Source organism: Lacerta agilis, chromosome 16, assembly GCF_009819535.1.
Source record: "Lacerta agilis isolate rLacAgi1 chromosome 16, rLacAgi1.pri, whole genome shotgun sequence".
In the NCBI taxonomy this organism is placed as follows: domain Eukaryota; kingdom Metazoa; phylum Chordata; class Lepidosauria; order Squamata; family Lacertidae; genus Lacerta; species Lacerta agilis.
The window spans coordinates 27,062,321-27,080,608 of record NC_046327.1 but is presented as its reverse complement, the minus strand read 5'-3'; the positions used below and the strand labels follow the sequence as shown (position 1 = coordinate 27,080,608).

General features: G+C 41.6%; 1 protein-coding gene across 27 annotated transcripts in view; it reads right to left on the bottom strand.

The window, feature by feature from the left end:
- ADGRL3 (adhesion G protein-coupled receptor L3) overlaps nucleotides 1–18,288 on the bottom strand; it is a 337,100-nt gene that overhangs the window by 305,479 nt on the left and 13,333 nt on the right. For all 27 annotated transcript variants that reach the window (XM_033172836.1, XM_033172842.1, XM_033172845.1 and 24 more), the window contains exon 2: nucleotides 8,806–9,019. In XM_033172836.1, coding sequence (XP_033028727.1) covers nucleotides 8,806–9,019 — 214 coding nt within the window. The remainder of the gene's footprint in view (nucleotides 1–8,805; nucleotides 9,020–18,288) is intronic.

Sequence of the window (18,288 nt, the reverse complement as noted above, 5' to 3'; positions counted from 1 at the left end):
TGGTCTTTTTTCTGTTAATGCTACAGATTAATTTCAGGTGGTACAAAAGTCAACTGAAGGCAAATTAGGTAGCTTAATCCAGTGGTTGAAATGCATGTTCATTCCCCTATAGGCAAAGTCCCATAATTAGGTGGTAGACTAATGTTCCTACAGTTCTATGATCACTTTCTTGCATGGCTACGTTCGGTACTTTCCAAAACAGACCACCCAAAATTTATTTGCACCAAGCACAGCCTAAACTATTAAGTCTCCTGATCCAATTTAAGACTATTATAATTTGCAGGTTTTGGCTTTTCCATCTTTAGAATCCCCTCATCACCAATTTTTTTTTAAAAAAAATTATTTGCAAAACATTCAGCTTGATGAACCTGAAAGCTTACTTCTAGTTGGTCCTAATAAAAGTATTGCCCAACTATTGCTGCGGGATTATCTCTTGGCACTCTCTCACAGGGCTTGTGTGAAGCGGGGGGGGGGATGAGAGAGAGACTGGGATATGATTGCTGCATGGTGCCTTGAACAATCTAGAGGCAGTGTGAGATTAAAAAGTATTAAATTAATACATCCCAATTATCCGCGTAAAGAAGACTTAAAATTGTAGGCACATTCACAGGTAAGATAAAAATGTTCACCAGCAGGAAGTCATTTACCAACACATCCAATGACATACTCCTTTGCAGAATCACGGTGCTGCTGGTTTGGCAAGTTTTACACCTCAAATAAATTATTATTCTGACCGAGCAAAGGGGTTAATTGCAATGCTGACGTGTAGGGTAAATGGCTCTCACTTAGCTACTCTTGGTTAGAGGCAAGATAGTGGGCATCAACCTAGGTTCCCTTCTTCCATTCCACCCCTCACCCCACCTTTGCCAGGCTACTTTTCTGAAGAGTCCCCAGCTCTTGGTTTTCGGCACATTTTGGCCTTTACCTGGCACTTAAAAGAAGCACTTGCTCTGGGCTCTTGCACCCATCCACGGCAGGCTGATTAAAGAAATGCAGCACACCCCTCTCAGACAGCAGAACAAAGTGTCAGTGACAACTCTTTCTCATCTGAAGTGTTCCTCCACAGGTATTAATTAACCGTCACTGTGTTCAACAAGCCTCAGATGCTTTGCAGAAACAATGACAGGAGCAGCTTTGGCGCTTCTCCCGCACAGAGGGAAGGTGTCATGAGCTCACACAATGATGGAGGTCAGGGGTTTGGGATTTTGTTCCTTAATCTGAGAAACTGCTTAATCAGATACTGCAAAACAGTAGCTAGCTGCAGGGGGAATCTGTGGGGTTCACTGAATCACCTCTGAGTAATGGAGAGGGAGGAAAAAGGTCTCCAGAAAAGCTCCAAATTAGTGGTGGGGCCTTTCTTGCAAACAATGTATTTCAACATCGTTCTGCATGAATCTGCTGAGGGGGACAGTACCCCAAGGTCTGGGTTGCACTGTCTTCACAATTCTACCTCTCTTTCTATCCTCTGGTCTCAGGGAGGCAACTGAAATCCTAAGACAATACCTGGAGTAAGTTCTGGAATAGATGTGGGCAAACAAACAGAGCTTAAATCAAGGTAGAGGTACTGCAAGGTGCGAAATCCTTGACTCTGGAAGGAGATTTACCACTGCCTCTGCATCCACATACCAAGAAGGTGGCCTGACACAGAAGAGGCGGTGGCAGTGGCGGCGGCATGGGAAGAACAGGCAATGGAGGAGGCAGCTGTTGTGGCAAAGCTGGTGGTATTTTCAGTTTTGCCTGAAGTGGCAAGACATCCTGTGCCAGCCCTGTTGGATGGTATGCCTCCCTACCTGGGGAGGTCTAACCTATACATATAGCCTATATCCTGGTCACATCCATTGACTACTGCATTGCACGCTGCATGGGGGTTGCTTTTAAAGACAGTTCAGAGTCTCCAACTATGAGGAGAAAGCTTTATTTATAGTGACCCCATGGCTCTCAAACTCCGTGCCAGTGAATTTGTGACAGGCTCCCATACTTCAGGGATTCTGGGGGGCCTTTAAGACACTCCTCTTCCAGCTGGCAGTTTGGGACTTTCTTGATCGATATATTTATAGGCTGGACAGTAGTTACTGCTGCCTATGTCTTTTTGGTTTTTACTCGTGTTTGTGTGTGCATTTGTGAATCTGATGGTTTTAGAATTTTTTTTTTTATTTCCCATTTTTGTAATTTTTATTGCTGGAAGCCACCTTGGATGGGCAAATATGTGCTAGAAATATTTTAATAAAAGTAAGTGCAATCAAGTTTATGTGTAATCAAACTGTGACAATCATTCAGTCCTTTGATTCCTGTAAACCACATTACAAAAAAATGGTAGTGATACACACACACGTAAGTGCACGTGCACACACACATTTTTTAAATAATCATTAAAACAATCAACATAATTACTGATTTGAAATTTCATCATACAAATACCACTGAAAAAGCAAGGTTACTTTCAGTATTAGCTAACAAGAATTCAATTTTTGCCAATTTGGCCATTAAAAGATGCCTGAGGAGTTGCTCCAAATATTTCCATCTGACCTCCTTGTAAACAGAGAAGCAAATAATGATAAACATCTTCAACTATGTACTCCCCACTAACGGATTATAAGGAATATTTGTAAAACTGTCCAACACAGCCAAAGGCGTTTAGTGAAACTATAAGTGGGTCATAACTAATGAGAAACTTGGTAAGTTCTGTTGGATAACTTTGGATGCATCTATCTCTGAAAAGGGTAGATCTGGCCAGGGTTGCATGTGATTTGGGTCCTTCGAATGTGTGCTAGTATAAACTGAGACCGTGAAAAGCAACAGGAGACTTGAACAAGGGACTTAAGACAACAGAACCTAGGCATAATATGGTGTTTTTAATTATGTTTTTTGTGTAATTGAAAAAGACTGAACAATGGGGTTGGAGACGCTCCTTCAGGTCTCTCAACTAAAGCACCCATGGCCATCCAACCTCTGCTTTAAAATCTCCAAGGAAGCAGAGTCCACCATCTCCTGGGGGAATCTGTTCCACTGTCGAATAGATCTTACCGTCGGAAAGTTCTTCTTGATGTTTAGTCAGAATCTCCTTTCTTGTAACTTGAAGCCATTGGTACCCTCCGGAGCAGGAGAAAACAAGCTTGCTCCATCCTCCATGTAAAAGCCTTTTCAATATTTGAAGATGCCTATCATATCTCCTCTGAGTCTCCTTTTATCTATCCTATCATGAAGTTCAGTCTCAAGCCTGACAGGCCACTCAATAACAGCATCTGGAAACTTCAGTGGGTACAAATTGCAATCAAAAGATGGAGGGAGCATGTGATTCTACTCCACATATCAAGGCCAATGGTTTGTTTCCAAACATTTGAAGAAATTCAGGGCTAGAATGCTTTTAAGAGCTGCTTTCCCCAATACCATTCTGCTCATCCCCTAGAGCCAACTGCAGAGGCCCTTCTGTGTTTCCCATTAAGCAGATATTGGTGAGGACAAGCGAAAGGGCTCCCTGTTCTGGAGTTTCACCACCAGGTAAAGCTTCTCCATTGAGGCATGGGTTTGGTTTTCAGTCTAATATCAATTTATTATGGCTTTGGCCACCACTGATTCCATGCCAAGGAATCAGACTCGATAAAACTCAATCAGTGTTTGGAGTGATGCCAACATTAAATGTAACATCTTGCAAGGTGTTAACACATGATACTACAATAAAATGAAGCTTATTAATGTATTGTTTCACACACACTATTTTCTCATCAACCAAAATTGAGGTCCAATCCTGAAAGCCTGAACCCAAAACCACGCATACGCCGGGAAGAACTATGGTCGTTCAAAGATCGTTCATGCACACGTGTTCATCGATTGGCGCCTGCAGGTGAATCAGATGGCGATTTCCATGCCCCACGCGCTATTACAAACCAGGCACCCATTGACAAAATATGCATATCATCTCAGGGCCAGTTTATCATTGATGCTTGCTCCATGCAAGAAAACATACTGGGACAATTGTCACACGGAGACACCATTTGTATAAATTAATGCAGCCTTTGCCAACCTGGGGCCCTCCAGATGTTTTGAACTGTAACACACATCAGCACCCAAGCAGCATGGGTGCCTGGGAGCTGCTGGGACTTGCAGTCTGAAAAATCTGGAGGGCCCCCCAGCTTGGTATAGGCTAGACTAATATCTCCACTCTGGAACTGTATTCATAGCTGTCATAATTTACATAGTGGTGGTGGTCCCCTTCCTTTTTAAAAAGAAATATATGAAAGAATTGCTTAAGAAAATTTACTGCAGGAAATTCAGAAACCACACTGCTTTAACTCCTAGGTGTCACAACCAGGAAGAATTTCTTAGTTAGTACATCGTTTATATTTACTCTGATCCAACCTGGCCTTGTTGCTTCTTGCCTTTCTAGAACTCTTCAACAGCCACCCATTCTGTTCTCTTTATGGTCCCCTTTTAGGGATTTAAATGTAATTAGAGTTAGTTATATCACGTCCTATTTCTAAGGCTCTGAACAGTTTGCACAAAATATTTAAAATTGCTTGTGTGTGTGTGTGTGTGTGTGTGTGTGTTTAAAAAAAACACTGTAAAGGAAAATGAAAAAGGATAAAACATTGTACATAATGGGAAATGAAAATGGATAAAAGAACAGTTTCCCCTTAACACCCCCAAAGTGACCCCCTACACTATAGTAGCTGCCTGCTATGATGGGGTCCATGCTGAGAAGAAGGAGGGAATCCTTCCCAGCAGCTGGTCAACAGATGATGAGAAACTGCCTTCCCGTTTGCTGGTGCAAAGCACAACTTTTATCTTTGTTTTAAGTAACATAAAATATGTCAAGTTCCTTCAGCCTTTTCTCGTACATCAAATAACTTCTTCCTAATTCTGTCATTTTCATTTGGTTCTCTCCTTTCAGCGTACAACAGAGCGCAGACTCACTTGCAATAATAAGTGTCGTTTCACGGGAGATGCGAAACACACATTGAGTTTAACACGCAGTTAAGAACACTGTTGTTCTGAAAATGGCTGGGGCAGGGCAAAAAGCAGCCCAATGCGCTGCCCATGGGTCAAGGGGCTCTTCAGCAGCAGGTTGGTTGGCACAGGTTTCCACTGATTTGGATAGTACCTTTACCTTTACCTTTTAAAAATAATAATAATATTTTTATTTTTGATACAAGCATCAACCACAAAAAACACAAACAGTAAAAACCATAACAACAATAATAACACAGTTTGACAATTCAAATTTAAATACACTGATATACCTATGACTACACCTTTTTTTTAACAACACTGTTTCCCCACCTCTCTCGCCTCCCTCTACCTCCCACCACTGTCCGGCTTATCACTTAAATATTCATTCCAGATTTCTTCATATTTATCCATTCTTAATTTGCAACGACATGCAGTTCGTTCATATGTAGCTAATCTGTCCATATTATCAATCCATGTGCTCAATGGAATCTTTTTACGGCTCTTCCAATTCATCAAAACAAGTTTTTTTGCTTCTAATATACCTTTACCTTTACCTTTATCTTTACTATCCAAATCAGTGGAAACCTGTGCCAACCAACCTGCTGCTGAAGAGATATAGTTACAGAAACCGCAATAAAAGATAAGGCTGGAAGTCAACACCAGGTGATGGGGAGGGGTAAAGAGAGATCCATAATTGTCTGTTTTATGCACATATAATTCTATGTACGTCAATATTGTGTATTCTTTTTTCTTCTCTTCTTTTCGTGATGTATTTTTTTGTTGTCAAGTGACAAGTGTGCAAATTTTTATACCTAATGAAGTTTGTTTTATATATATAAAAAAGAAAGGTAAAGGTAAAGGCCCCCTGGACGGATAAGTCCAGTCAAAGGTGACTATGGGGTTGCGGCGCTCATCTTGCTTTCAGGCCGAGGGAGCCAGCGTTTGTCCACAGACAGCTTTCTGGGTCATGTGGCCAACATGACTAAACCGCTTCTGGAGCAACAGGACACCGTGACGCAAACCAGAGCACACGGAAATGCCATTTACCTTCCTGCCACAGCACTACCTGTTTATCTACTTGCACTGCTAGGTGGGAGCTGGGACAGAGCGACGGGAGCTCATGCCATCACGGGGATTCGAACCACCGACTTTCTGATCGGCAAGCCCAAGAGGCTTAGTTGTTTAGACTACCATGCTATACGCACCCAATCCCAAAATCCTTGGTTCCCTAGATATACTGGGTCTTCAAAGCACCCTTTGTTGACTTAACCATGGTCACATAGAAGCTCTGCTCAGGCATTAGAAAAATCTAAACACATCACAGGTGTGAGGCTGCATAGGTCCATGTGTTGCTTGCACAATTCCCCTCCTTCAACCCAGTCTTGTTTTTATTATCATTTGTTTTCCAAAGAACTTGATGTTCCCAGTAAAGCCAAATACATTTTTTTTGAAATGCACAAATCCTGCATTCCAGCTAAGTGATTAACAAATGACAGATAAATAATCCCACAGCTGAAACGTCCACAGAAAGCAACTTTGTATACGCACACAAATTACAGATGTAAACCACAAGGCCAAAGACTCTCCAGTTACAGCATGCCATCATTTCCCATTATAATAAATCTCACAGAGGCTCAGCTATAAAATGATTATTCTGGGATGAAGGTTAGCCTAGTATTTAGCCCCCTAGTATTTAAATGGTCCCACCACTGAAATTAATGGGGATTACAAATAAACCAATGAAAAGTGCATCTTGTTTTGGTTTTTACCACAAATGTAAACAACCAGAAATTTAGAAATAAAACAAGGACAGTCTTTTAAAGTTCTACTTCTTTTGCAAACAAAAATTAGTCAAGATTCAGCAAACATTTAATAGATGAATCATGTCAAAGTCACTTCTGCATAATCAGCCGTATTTAAGAATCACATTTTCATGTTTGCATTCTACCATGCACTGTGTGTGTGTGTGTGTGTGTGTGTATGTGTATGTATGTGTGTGTGTGTATATATATATATATATATATATATATATATATATATATATATACTCTGAGTTTATATTTTACATACAATTAAGTTTGTTCAAGTTGTGAGGAGCTAGGTATTGCAGAATTGCATAAAGAATACCCAGTGTTAGAAACACAGATATATCAGCTACTCACCAAATGGCACCTTAAACCTAGGTTGCAGTTGTCACAATGTGGGACCATTTTTTCCAATGAAATGTATTATTATTATTTTCATTTTTATACTGTGAGATATATATATATATATATATATATATATATATATATATATATATATATATATATATAACAAAGCAGTTTACAAGACATTGAAACATCAAATAAAACAATAAAGAATAAAACAAATTTCAAGTTTCAAGGAAAATGGTTCAGACCCTTCATATTGCTTTCCCCATATTTTTTACTACTTAATTTATATACCTGCTCCACAGCAGAAATTCTCTAAGAAGCCAGTGTGTTCTAGTGGTTAGAGTGTCAGGCTAGGACCTGGGAGAGCAGGGTTCAAATCCCCACTCAGTCATGAAGCTCACTAGGTGACCTTGGGCCAGTCATAGCCTCTTACCCTATCTCACAGTTATAGGGATTAACTAAGGGGGGGGGGTGAATCATGTACTTCTTGGAGAAAAAGGTGGAGATGAATGCAATAAATATTCTGCTTACCTGATAAGAAAACTGGAGGGGCCAGCCAGATGGAGATATCAGTTGCCAACCTGGCATCCAGAGATCTCCATGTGGTTGCAGTTGGATCCACACCAGTTGCAAAATGTGCATGTTGCCTGAAGGATTTCTAACTCTGAGGATACATATCTAAGGAATATTTAGTCAGATGTAAGTGCATTGATCTTCCAACTGGTGGGAGGTGTCCTACACATCAGGCTCACATCCTGATCTAAGATGGGTTGCACCAGCAGAATGATATGGGTATAGGTTTTGGTTCTGTTTTTCTTTTTTATTTAAAAAAAGAGGAAAGGAGAAGGGAAAAGAGAAAGACAAACCAGATGTGGTTGTTGAAAATAGTAGGTCCTCTGATGGTGGAGAGAAATTGCCACAGTGCTAAAGCTAATTTATGAATTCTTAGTTTGAATTTGGACCCTGGCGTGAACTCACATGGTGACCTTAAGCAATCCACCTGATCTTAAGAGGACTGTTGTAACATCTGGTGAGAGAATGTGAACACAAAACAGCTGTAGAAATATGAAGGGTTATTTGGGGGACCCAGTTTGGAGAACACTGAAAGGCTATAGGTGTGGTGAACCAGGTGTCAAGAATCAGAGAATCTTAAGAGTTGGAAGGGACCCCAAGGATCATTGAGTCCAACCCCCTGCAATGCAGGAATCTCAGCTAAAGCATCCATGACAGTTGGCCATCCAACCTCTTCTTTAAAACCTCTAAGGAAGGAGAGTGCACCACCTCTTGTGGGAGGTCAGTCTATGAATGCATTCAAGACACACCTGAAGTTAATGAGCAGTAATTCACAATTTCATGATCAGGCTATTGTCACAGAAAGCCTCAGCCAAAGTTTAGGGGCAAGACTGTGTGCTGGAGGGAGAGGGAAAGTGCGGAGGTAAGCAGAGTAAGGGAAATTGATGTGTTCAAGAAACCAGAGAGGCAGGGGTTTAATATCAAACAGGGATTCAAAGTAATGGTGTGGGCTGCAGGGTTGCTGTGCAACAAATATTTGGCCTCTGGAAGCAGCCATTTCGCGGAATGATTTTAGTCTCTCAAACACAGACATTTCAAGAGCCTATATAGCCTCACACAAACACAGAAGTTCATAAATAGCAAGCAAGATTAAAACAAAATCCATCGCGCAAGAATGTCAAACACCTACCTTTGAGTCATAATCTTATAGGCATCTGGCAGATAACAGCGGATATTCTCCATCTGAGCAGGATCAGAGTCGCAGATTTTATCATCCGTCCTGCCATAGTTGGCACTTTCAATCATGATAACATCTGTTCCTGGACAGCGCAGTTCAATTGGGTAGCTTTCACAGGAGAGTTCCCTTCGGACCACTGCCATCGGAACAGGGGCACGGCTGAAAGCTGTAGAGGGGAGAGAAATCTCTATGTTTAGTATGCACAGCAGGACTCAAGTCAGGGATTTTGTTTCATAACATGGACATATGTAGAGTTCTGTGGGAGAAGTTTTAAATGTGCAGCGTCATTTTTCTAAACTGCTTGAGGAACTGGAAATCTCTCCCCCACCACCACCTCCCCAGTGGCTTTTAAACACACACAGTGCTAATAGTGTTGATGTGAAACCCAAAAGCTGTTTAAAATGAATGTAAATTTTTAAATATATTTTTTGCAAACCAGAACTACTGGTACTTCATACGCCACAAGAACTGTGAGGTCAGCTGCGCTGTGGGGTTTGAAATGCCCCCCTTTCATATTTTTAAAAATGAAATGCACTTAAGTTATTAAGAATCCAAATGTTCCCCCCTCTTGAAATGAATGGTAAGTGAAGCTATGAAACACCTAAGATAACTGGGGTCTGTTCTATCCCAAGTCAGTCCTTAAAACAGGATACAGAAAACATTTAACATTCTGCCTATAACATTTTTTTAAAATGTGGTTACACCAACAGCACTGGAGTATACCCATTTTTGTTATAGTAGTACCATCAGTAGTGATGATAATAATAAATTGTCACATTCCTCTGGAAAAACAAAACAAATTAAAAGCAAAACACTGCAAATGACTGCAGGTGTCCCTAGAAAGTTAATGCAGCTGCAAGCTGGTTTGGCCTGAAACAGCAGTTACAACTTTTGTAGTGCAAACTTACAACACCCTTTTCTTATTTGAAATTTTTTTCTGGATTAGGTATATTGGACCACTTTCCTACCATTACTTCCAATGAGTCCAGTATTTCACTTCAGCCTTTTGTGTGTGTTTATTTTCTATTCTTCTACGAGTCCTGTATTTGACCTGTGGATCTCTTCTGTTTGCTCACCTGGGCTTCCTGATAGCCCAATGAAGGAGTTATCACTGTGGGGTCCAATTATACCTTGTAATGGCATTTGTAGTTTTTGAAATGTGACACAAATGAAATCTATTTTTCTTTTATAAAGTGGAGCCATTTTGAAATCAGTAACCTTTATTTCCAGATTGGACTTTTAAAGGGCCCCATTAACAAATAGATACCCTGCCGAAGGATATATTTGCATCTATTTACAGAACATAAACCTCAACTCACTTGTGTTCCTTAATAAAAACTGGGACAAAGTTTGTTGCTTCAACACACCAGAACAAGTGAAATGTCCAAATATATCAAACATCCCCCGTGCCTTTCCATTATCTGTCCCATTACCAACACAGAGAAACTTGGGTCTAGTGCACATGTAATGTTCGTTTCCTGCCGGGTAATGTTTCTCCCATTCCCACTGGACTGACTTGCTAACCCTCTTCACTTCCCAGAATTAGGATGCCTCACAACCATGATCTACATACAGACCTTCCCCAGACTAGGATGTCAATGTCTAGTTTACCAAAGAAATATGGTTTGTTTAAGCAACTGTGTACAGTGGTGTACAAAACTATGGTAAACACCAGGGAGGAAATGGAGGGAGAAAAATATCTCTCACAAACAGAGGTGGCAGATGGCGGAATGATCCTGGATTTTAGCCACAATAGCAACAATTTTGTGTAGTATCACTGCTGAGCAACAGGAAAAGAGAACTTTGCAACTGATATCATAGAGAGGAGAGTAAAATTATCTTCATAATACAAACCTCTGTGTGTTATTTATTGGGGTGGGGGCAACCACAGATTGACCTCTTACGTGTAGCATTGGGAAGAAACCTGATCTTGTTTTACATCTGCTCTGAGCCTTTCCAACCTAACATTTTATTTGCGTCCGAATCAGATCTGTTGGAATCTGTTAAGTTTTGCTTGCTCCCCACTGACTATAACAGGGAATCTAAAAACGGCTATAACTTTAATTTTCACAGAAGCGTGTGCTTTCTTTTCAGGCAAAGGGGCTCCTCTAAGGTGGCTGAAGCCTGCCAAAATGCAAACATTTTGTGAAGAGGAGTTTATTTTTCAAAAGAAAAAGAAAAAAAACCCTTTATAACCATTTTTTTCTCTCTGCCAGAATTGGATGCAATTTGCAGCCATGGTTGACCTCTTTGAGGGGATGATGCCTGCCAAATGGAACAGATGATCTTCCACACTTGACCATTCTGAAGTATTTAAGATATAAATCACTTGAACTTTCCTAGTGTTTTGCGGACAGTCAGTCTGAAAACTGGTGACATGAAGGAGGTGCCCCCTGGGTAAGTGGGTAATAATAGGCTGACAATGTGATACACAGCTGGAAGTTTACTTAAGGGACCAGCAGGTTTACTTGAGTAGAAAAAAGTTCCAGACCTACAGGAACAGGGGAGAAAACTTTAAAACATCCTTTCAACAAAACTTAAAAGAAAGCTACAATCCAGATGGTACTTAATACAAATGCCATCTCCAACTCCTCAAAAGTTTCCCTCAATGGTGTCTCCAAAATTTTTTACATATCACTTGGGAAGACAGGCAAACTAATGCCAGTGTACTGGAAGAAGCAAAGATCACCAGTGTTGAAGCAAAGATTCTTCAACATCAACTTCGTTGGGCTGGTCATGTTGTGTGGATGCCTGACTATCATCTTCCAAAGCAATTACTCTATTCCGAACATAAAAATGGAAAGCATAATGCCGGTGGTCAGCAAAAGAGGTTTAAAGACTCTCTAAAAGGCAAATATAAAAAGTAGTATAAACACCGACAATTGGGAAACTCTTGCCTGCGAGTGCTCCAATTGGAGAACAGCCTTTACCAAAGGTGTCATGGACTTTGAAGATGCTCAAACTCAGGACAAAAGGGAGAAACGCGCAAAGAGGAAGGCACGTTTGGCAAACCCTCACCACGATCAACTCCTGTCCAGAAACCTATGTCCCCACTTTGGAAAGATGTGTGGATCCAGAATTGGCCTCCACATTCACTTATGGACTCACTGTTAAGACTGTGTTCATGGAAGACAATCTTACTCAGCTACAAGTGATCACCAAAGAGAAGAAGAAGAATGCATGCTAAATAAGATGTATATACACTGCATGAAAATACCGTAGATGCTGGAAATGTCTCAGTCCAGGGGCTGATGTGCTACCGGTACATGTGTTCTGGTTATGTGCTCAGGCAGCAGTAGCAGGACTATTGCTGGCGGGAGATACACCTGGAGAACAGCAGCCTATTGGCAGGGCCTGGTTCGGCAAGCTAGCTCCACCCATGAAGAAGATGATCTTTGCCACAGTTGGAGCTGGTTTCCATGGGAGGGAGTACCTATCTATCTGAAGGCAGTCATTAACAGTGGGACCACCCTGCTGGGGCAGCCCTAAGGTGTGATAAGGGTGATGACCCTCCTTCTGGGCAACTGGTTGTGAATGGGCTTGCGCCTAGGTGAGTCTGAGTCCCAACAGATCAGGGTAGTTGAAATCTCCCATGACTACTATATCTCATTTCAGAATGTTTGGTAAAATGCTCTAGGCAAGGCTCCATCCAAGTCTTTAGTATAGCTTGGCGGTCTATAGCAGACTCCCACAGTAAAGTCACACACACCCAGCTGCTGTGGACTGGCTGGATGCAGCAGAGTGTTGGGGGGGGGGGGTTTCCAACTGGGGAATCCCCAAGGGAAGAAGGCTCAGAGCCAAGGGATTGGCTTTGTGAGGAGTTCAAGATGGAGACTCATAGGGGCCAAGGCTCAAGCTTCAACAACAGTTTTATATAACATCAGGCTGGAGAGACGCTGGCAAAACAGGCTTGTGCCAGAGCTTCTGGAGCAGTGGTGATGTCCAGGACTGGCTCTGAGGGGCATGCATTTTGCTCCACTTATGCTTCCTCAAAATGGAAGTCCTTGTGCCTTGAAGATGGAGAGTAGGATCCCAGAGCCATTACACCACAGAAGCAAAGAAAAGGCTTTTGCTATTAGCTGTGCTCCCATTGGAGTCTGAGGCATGCTGCATCCTGATCTATTTCTGGCTCTGCCAAAGGATCAACATTTTTTTTAAATCAAAAGTTGCCAACCATAGTTAACATGCTGAATAATGTACACTTTTTCTTTAGACCAAAGACTAATGTGTTCCTGTGTGCATGACCTCACAGAGCCATTCATGTTACATTAATTATTAGATGCTCTTTACACATTCCACTGTAGACGCCTACACTGTAAGAGACGACAGAGGCAAAGCTTATGAAAACATGCTGAAAGTGTTTGAGTGTATACTTATGAAGATGAAAGCATGTTGGTCCCGTCCCCCAGCTTTTTTATTTCAAAGATCTGCCACATCTGACTACAACAAGGGCAAGAACAACAGGTTAAAATGGGGAGGGGGGTTATGTGGACCTAAACAAGTGTTGTTGTTTATTGAACCAGCAAATAAGAAATCAGAATGACCTTCTTTGATACTTTCTAATGATAATCTAAAACAGGTGTTTCATCTGCAAGGGTTGTGGGTATGGGTTTCTTTTACGGCCATCGTTATATGCAGTTTAAATTATCACAATTATTAAATAATAATACCAGGTTGCGTCATGCTAGATACCGTACTTTCCCCAGATTAAATTAAAATTGAAAGGTTGAGAAATGTTAGGCAATATTGAGAGATTTAGGGTCAAGAGAGTCTAAATGAATAAATTAATACATAATCACTGGTGACACACACAAATTAATTCTGATTCTGCTTCAGTCCCACAACTATATCCAGTTGGCATAGTCTACCAGGTTCTGTGACAAGCAGCCAACATCTAAAGCCATGCTATAAAGCTTTGAAGCGGCATTAGAGAACCCTTGGACGCCTTATTGTACATTAGTGCAGCAATGAATAGACTAGCTGAATTGCCAACAGAGCTCTTTGGTGACCACGTCCACCCCCCACTTCCAAATGGAATACTGTGTCCACTCACCCAGATAACTCTTATTGGTTGCCAGAGACGTGGCAAAATGAACCATTACACTGATATCTGTTGTTTTGGCTGGATTCTAGAAGCTCTGGTTATATGCCAGCTGTTCTGGCAATCTGGATTACTCTTCAGGGCAGCCAATGGCCATCTGTGTTTTGTGAAAACCATCCAAGGAGGGCTTGAAATGGTAGTGGGTGTTTATCAGCATGTGTGTATTTGGAGGAGTTGAAAGACACTGTTGTTGTCGTTATCGACTCATCAATCCCTAACATACATTTACTGCCCCGTTCTGGCACTGTTCACTGCACATACAGTAACCATGAACACTTGAAGAGCCACATTCCTTCTTTCATGACCATTTGAGCAGGAAAAGGTTCGAGACACCACGATGCTGTGTAATTGTTCTTCTTCTTACGGAGTGTTTGCCATGGGCTTTCTGGGACGCCTCATGAATAGTGGAAAACTAAGTGGATAACCTGGATTTACTGACACACATAACTTTGTGAATCCATCTTACTAGGATCGTGGTGGACTTTTCTGAGCTCCTGAAGAATAATGTCTTTGTGTGACTTGGGCTGGGCCAGAGTCTATTCTGGTGTGCATGTCCCCACTTCCATTTAAAAAAAATTGTATTTATAATTTCCGAACAATATAGTTACTCACACACTGATAATAAGCAATACGCTAACCATTGACTTCCCTTCCACCCTTCCATGGTTTCACTGACTACCAATTGCTGCTGTATATTATAATCAATCCATAGCTTCTTTTTCTCATTTTATTCTCAATATCCTTTTACTGCTGAATTTACTCGAAACCTACTAGTGATTTAACCTTTTTACAATAATACTCCATATAATCTACAAACATTTTCCAATCTTCTTTAAAGACTTTTTTGTCTTGGTCTCTAATTCTACTGGTTAGACTTGCTAATTCTGCATACTCCATCAGTTTCAACTGCCACTCCTCTTTCATGGGAACTGCCCCCTCTTGCCATTTTTAGCATATAGAATTCGGGCTGCACGAGTTCCATACAAAAACTAACTCCTTCGATTCTGTAGTACACTGGTTTTCAACCAGTGTGCTGTGGCACCCTGGGGTGACTTGAATGATGGCCAGGGGTGCTGCGGGCAACACTGGCCTCTGTCCCTCTTTCCTTCCCTCCCTGCTCTGATGCCCTCTCGCATCTCTGCCTTCCAAAGGCTTGCACAGCTGTTTATTGCAGCAGCCCTGGCTTCAAGCTCTGCAGGTGAATGGTGCCTCTCTTTGGGGCGGAGGGGGCAGCTCAGAGACCAAGGACAGCAGCAGCTGCTGCCCATAGGACTCCCAAGGAGAGGGGAGAGCAGAGGAGGCGGAGGGAATCCTCCACAAGGGAGGGTGTTCGAAAAAGGGTGAGAGGCTGCCAGGTCTGCAGGCAAGGGGTGACATAACTGGGCTCCTTAGCCCCACCGGGGTGCTGCAGAAGGAATGTAGTTGGTCAAGGGAGCCGTGGCCTCAAAAAGGTTGAAAACCTCTGCTTTAGTACATCTGACTCAATTAATCCTAAAAGAAATGCTTCTGGTCTTTTGTGGAGCATCCTTTTAAACATCCCCCCCCATCTCATTAAGTTCCCAATTCCTACCCTGCCTACATATATTGGTTGTTACTGACATGGGGACACCATGCTCAACAATTTCTTACACCAGAACAAAGCACTGGGCCAGATGTGATTTTACGATGTTTCATAAAATTTATATACCACTTGATTTTTTTAATATAAAAACCCCACCTCAAAGCACGTTTACAAAAATAAAATTCTTTCTAGTAGCACCTTAGAGACCAACTGAGTTTGTTCCTGGTATGAGCTTTCGTGAGCACCTTAGAGACCAACTGAGTTTGTTCCTGGTATGAGCTTTCGTGTGCATGCACTTCTTCTTGGTATCTGAAGAAGTGTGCATGCACACGAAAGCTCATACCAGGAACAAACTCAGTTGGTCTCTAAGGTGCTACTAGAAAGAATTTTCGATTTTGTTTTGACTATGGCAGACCAACACGGCTACCCACCTGTTACAAAAATAAAGGGAGGGTGTCTATGAAGCAAACAGATAATTATCTGAAGTTCATCTCCCAGACTTTTCTTTCTTTTTTTGTCATCCTGAGTATGTCAAAAGCAAGCTGGACTGGGAGAAAAAGTGCCTAGGGCAACAGAGCATAGAAAGATCAGGTCAGGAAGGATTCTGTTCCCCCTGTGCATATACCCATTAATAACAAAAGTTAGCCTGTCATGGATTGGTTGGACACAAAGGAATGGTGGAAAGAATCAGCTGGAGAACCACCAAAAGAAGATGGCTCAGAGCCCAGGGAGTGGTGGTGGGATGACGATGAGTGGTCAGAGGGAGAAGAGAGAGCAGACTGGGAAGAGGAGGTGTTGGAAGCTGAAAAGGTAACAGGGCTTAGTGAGCTGGGAGAGTCTACGGCGGAGAGCAGTCCAGAATCAGAGGCAGAAGTTGAAGCTGGAGAGTAGTATGAGGGAGGCCAAGAAGCAGAGATGAGTCAAGCTGGTGAAGAGTCACAGGTGTCTCCCCATCCTGCTGCGACAAGCTTTGTTCCCCACTTGTCTCCCAGAACCATAAGATACATGGGAAGGGCAGAGGAAATGTGGCTGCCCACAGGCACAGTATCCAATTGCTAAGGGAAAACCCCAGAGAGGAGAGAACTTAAGACAGCTGTGGGGAGGCAGGGACTTCCAGTCTTGGCAAATGATCCATGGGGCAAGACCTACCACGGATGAGTTGCTGCGCTCATTAGGCCTGGCAGCCCACCAAGTCTACGCAGAACGTGCTCCTGCTAATTAAGAATTAATTCCAACTTGAATGGTGCAATTACTTCTGGATTGCTCCAGACATAGCCTTCCTGATTTCTCCTTTATACATGAATGGGGCAGGCACAACTGAACAAATACGGATGCTGATCTCACAATGAGCAAGAACAGGCAGGTTTGTGCTTCCCACCACAAGGCTCACATGGCAGTTCTTTTATTGTTTGTACAAAGGGATTGGGGTTACCTTTTTTTGTACACAAGGATAAATTCCATACACAAAGAGTAACCTAAGAAATGGTTCTAAATCAATGGCTAAAGCAGCTTTAATTTGAAAGTATTCTCAATTGATAAAAAAAAACACTTGCGTTTCACTTCAGGAAGAAGCTGGAGGGTAACAAATGTACTCTAAAATGAAAATTATATTCCTCTACTGTTTCCTTGGGGAAAGATTTCTCAGCAAGGTTTTATGAGAGCACTTCAAGCACACACAAAGGGCCAATGATAAGACAAATGCACGTATGAAGGAAGACCATTATTTCAACTTGTTCAGCACAGCTGGAAAGCTGGGACTGGTGCGTTTACTTACAAATCTTTCACTGCTCCCAAATGCCAACACAATGTTCCTAAATATTCCACAAATTCATAAATTATACATAAATTCTATATGCCAAAAGTTTTATCAGCTTTTCAAACATCTAGAGCACTGTTAAGTGGCCTTTGAATTTTTACTTTCCCTGCCCAATACCTGCAATAGAACATGTTGGAACATACCTGTAGGTTGAGATTTTTAATTGCATGGAACTAAGTCAAATGCTCTTAAGAGCATTATGTGTTTAGGTTCATTATTCCTAGTCAGTAAAGCAAATTTGTTTAAATATATAATGTGTTTAAATATAAAATCATTGGCTTGTTTCACACAATCATCTGGTTGCCTCATCCCTCCCTCCCGCAGAAAGGGAAATGGCAGCCAGGGTAATTTCACAGTCACCATATATTTCCAGTGATGACAAAGCTTAGGTATAACCATAAAGAAACAATATACTTCTACTCCTCTGTTTATCCAAATCATCTCAAACTTTTCTGGAACAACCAGAGAAGGTGAAACGCACGCTTTGAGAGTGAATTACAAATATTTGAGCAGGTTGCACATTTTCTCCCCATAGTTTGCATCATACATTAGTAAAAAAAAAAAAAAAAAAAAAAAAGTAAAAACAACATTCAAAACATTCAAAAATAATTAAAATGAACAATATGCTAAAAACCAGATTAAAACACATGACACTTCAATTCAGTTCGATTTATTGTGTTTAGCTAGCAAGCAGCCATTACACATGTCAACATTCTAATTTTAGTCTTGCCTAAATAAAAACGATTTTAGCAGGCCTGATGTCAATAAGCAGTGAGTTCCAAAATGCAGGTGCTGCCACAGTAAAAGATCAATTTCTTACAAATGCAGAAGGGGTATTAGGTGGCAGCTGCAAACAGTGCCAGTTCCACAGACTGAAACAGCCAGGTGGACTTACCGGTACCTGTATATGGGGCAAGGCAATCTTGCAGGTAAACTGGTGCCAAGCTGCTAAGGGCT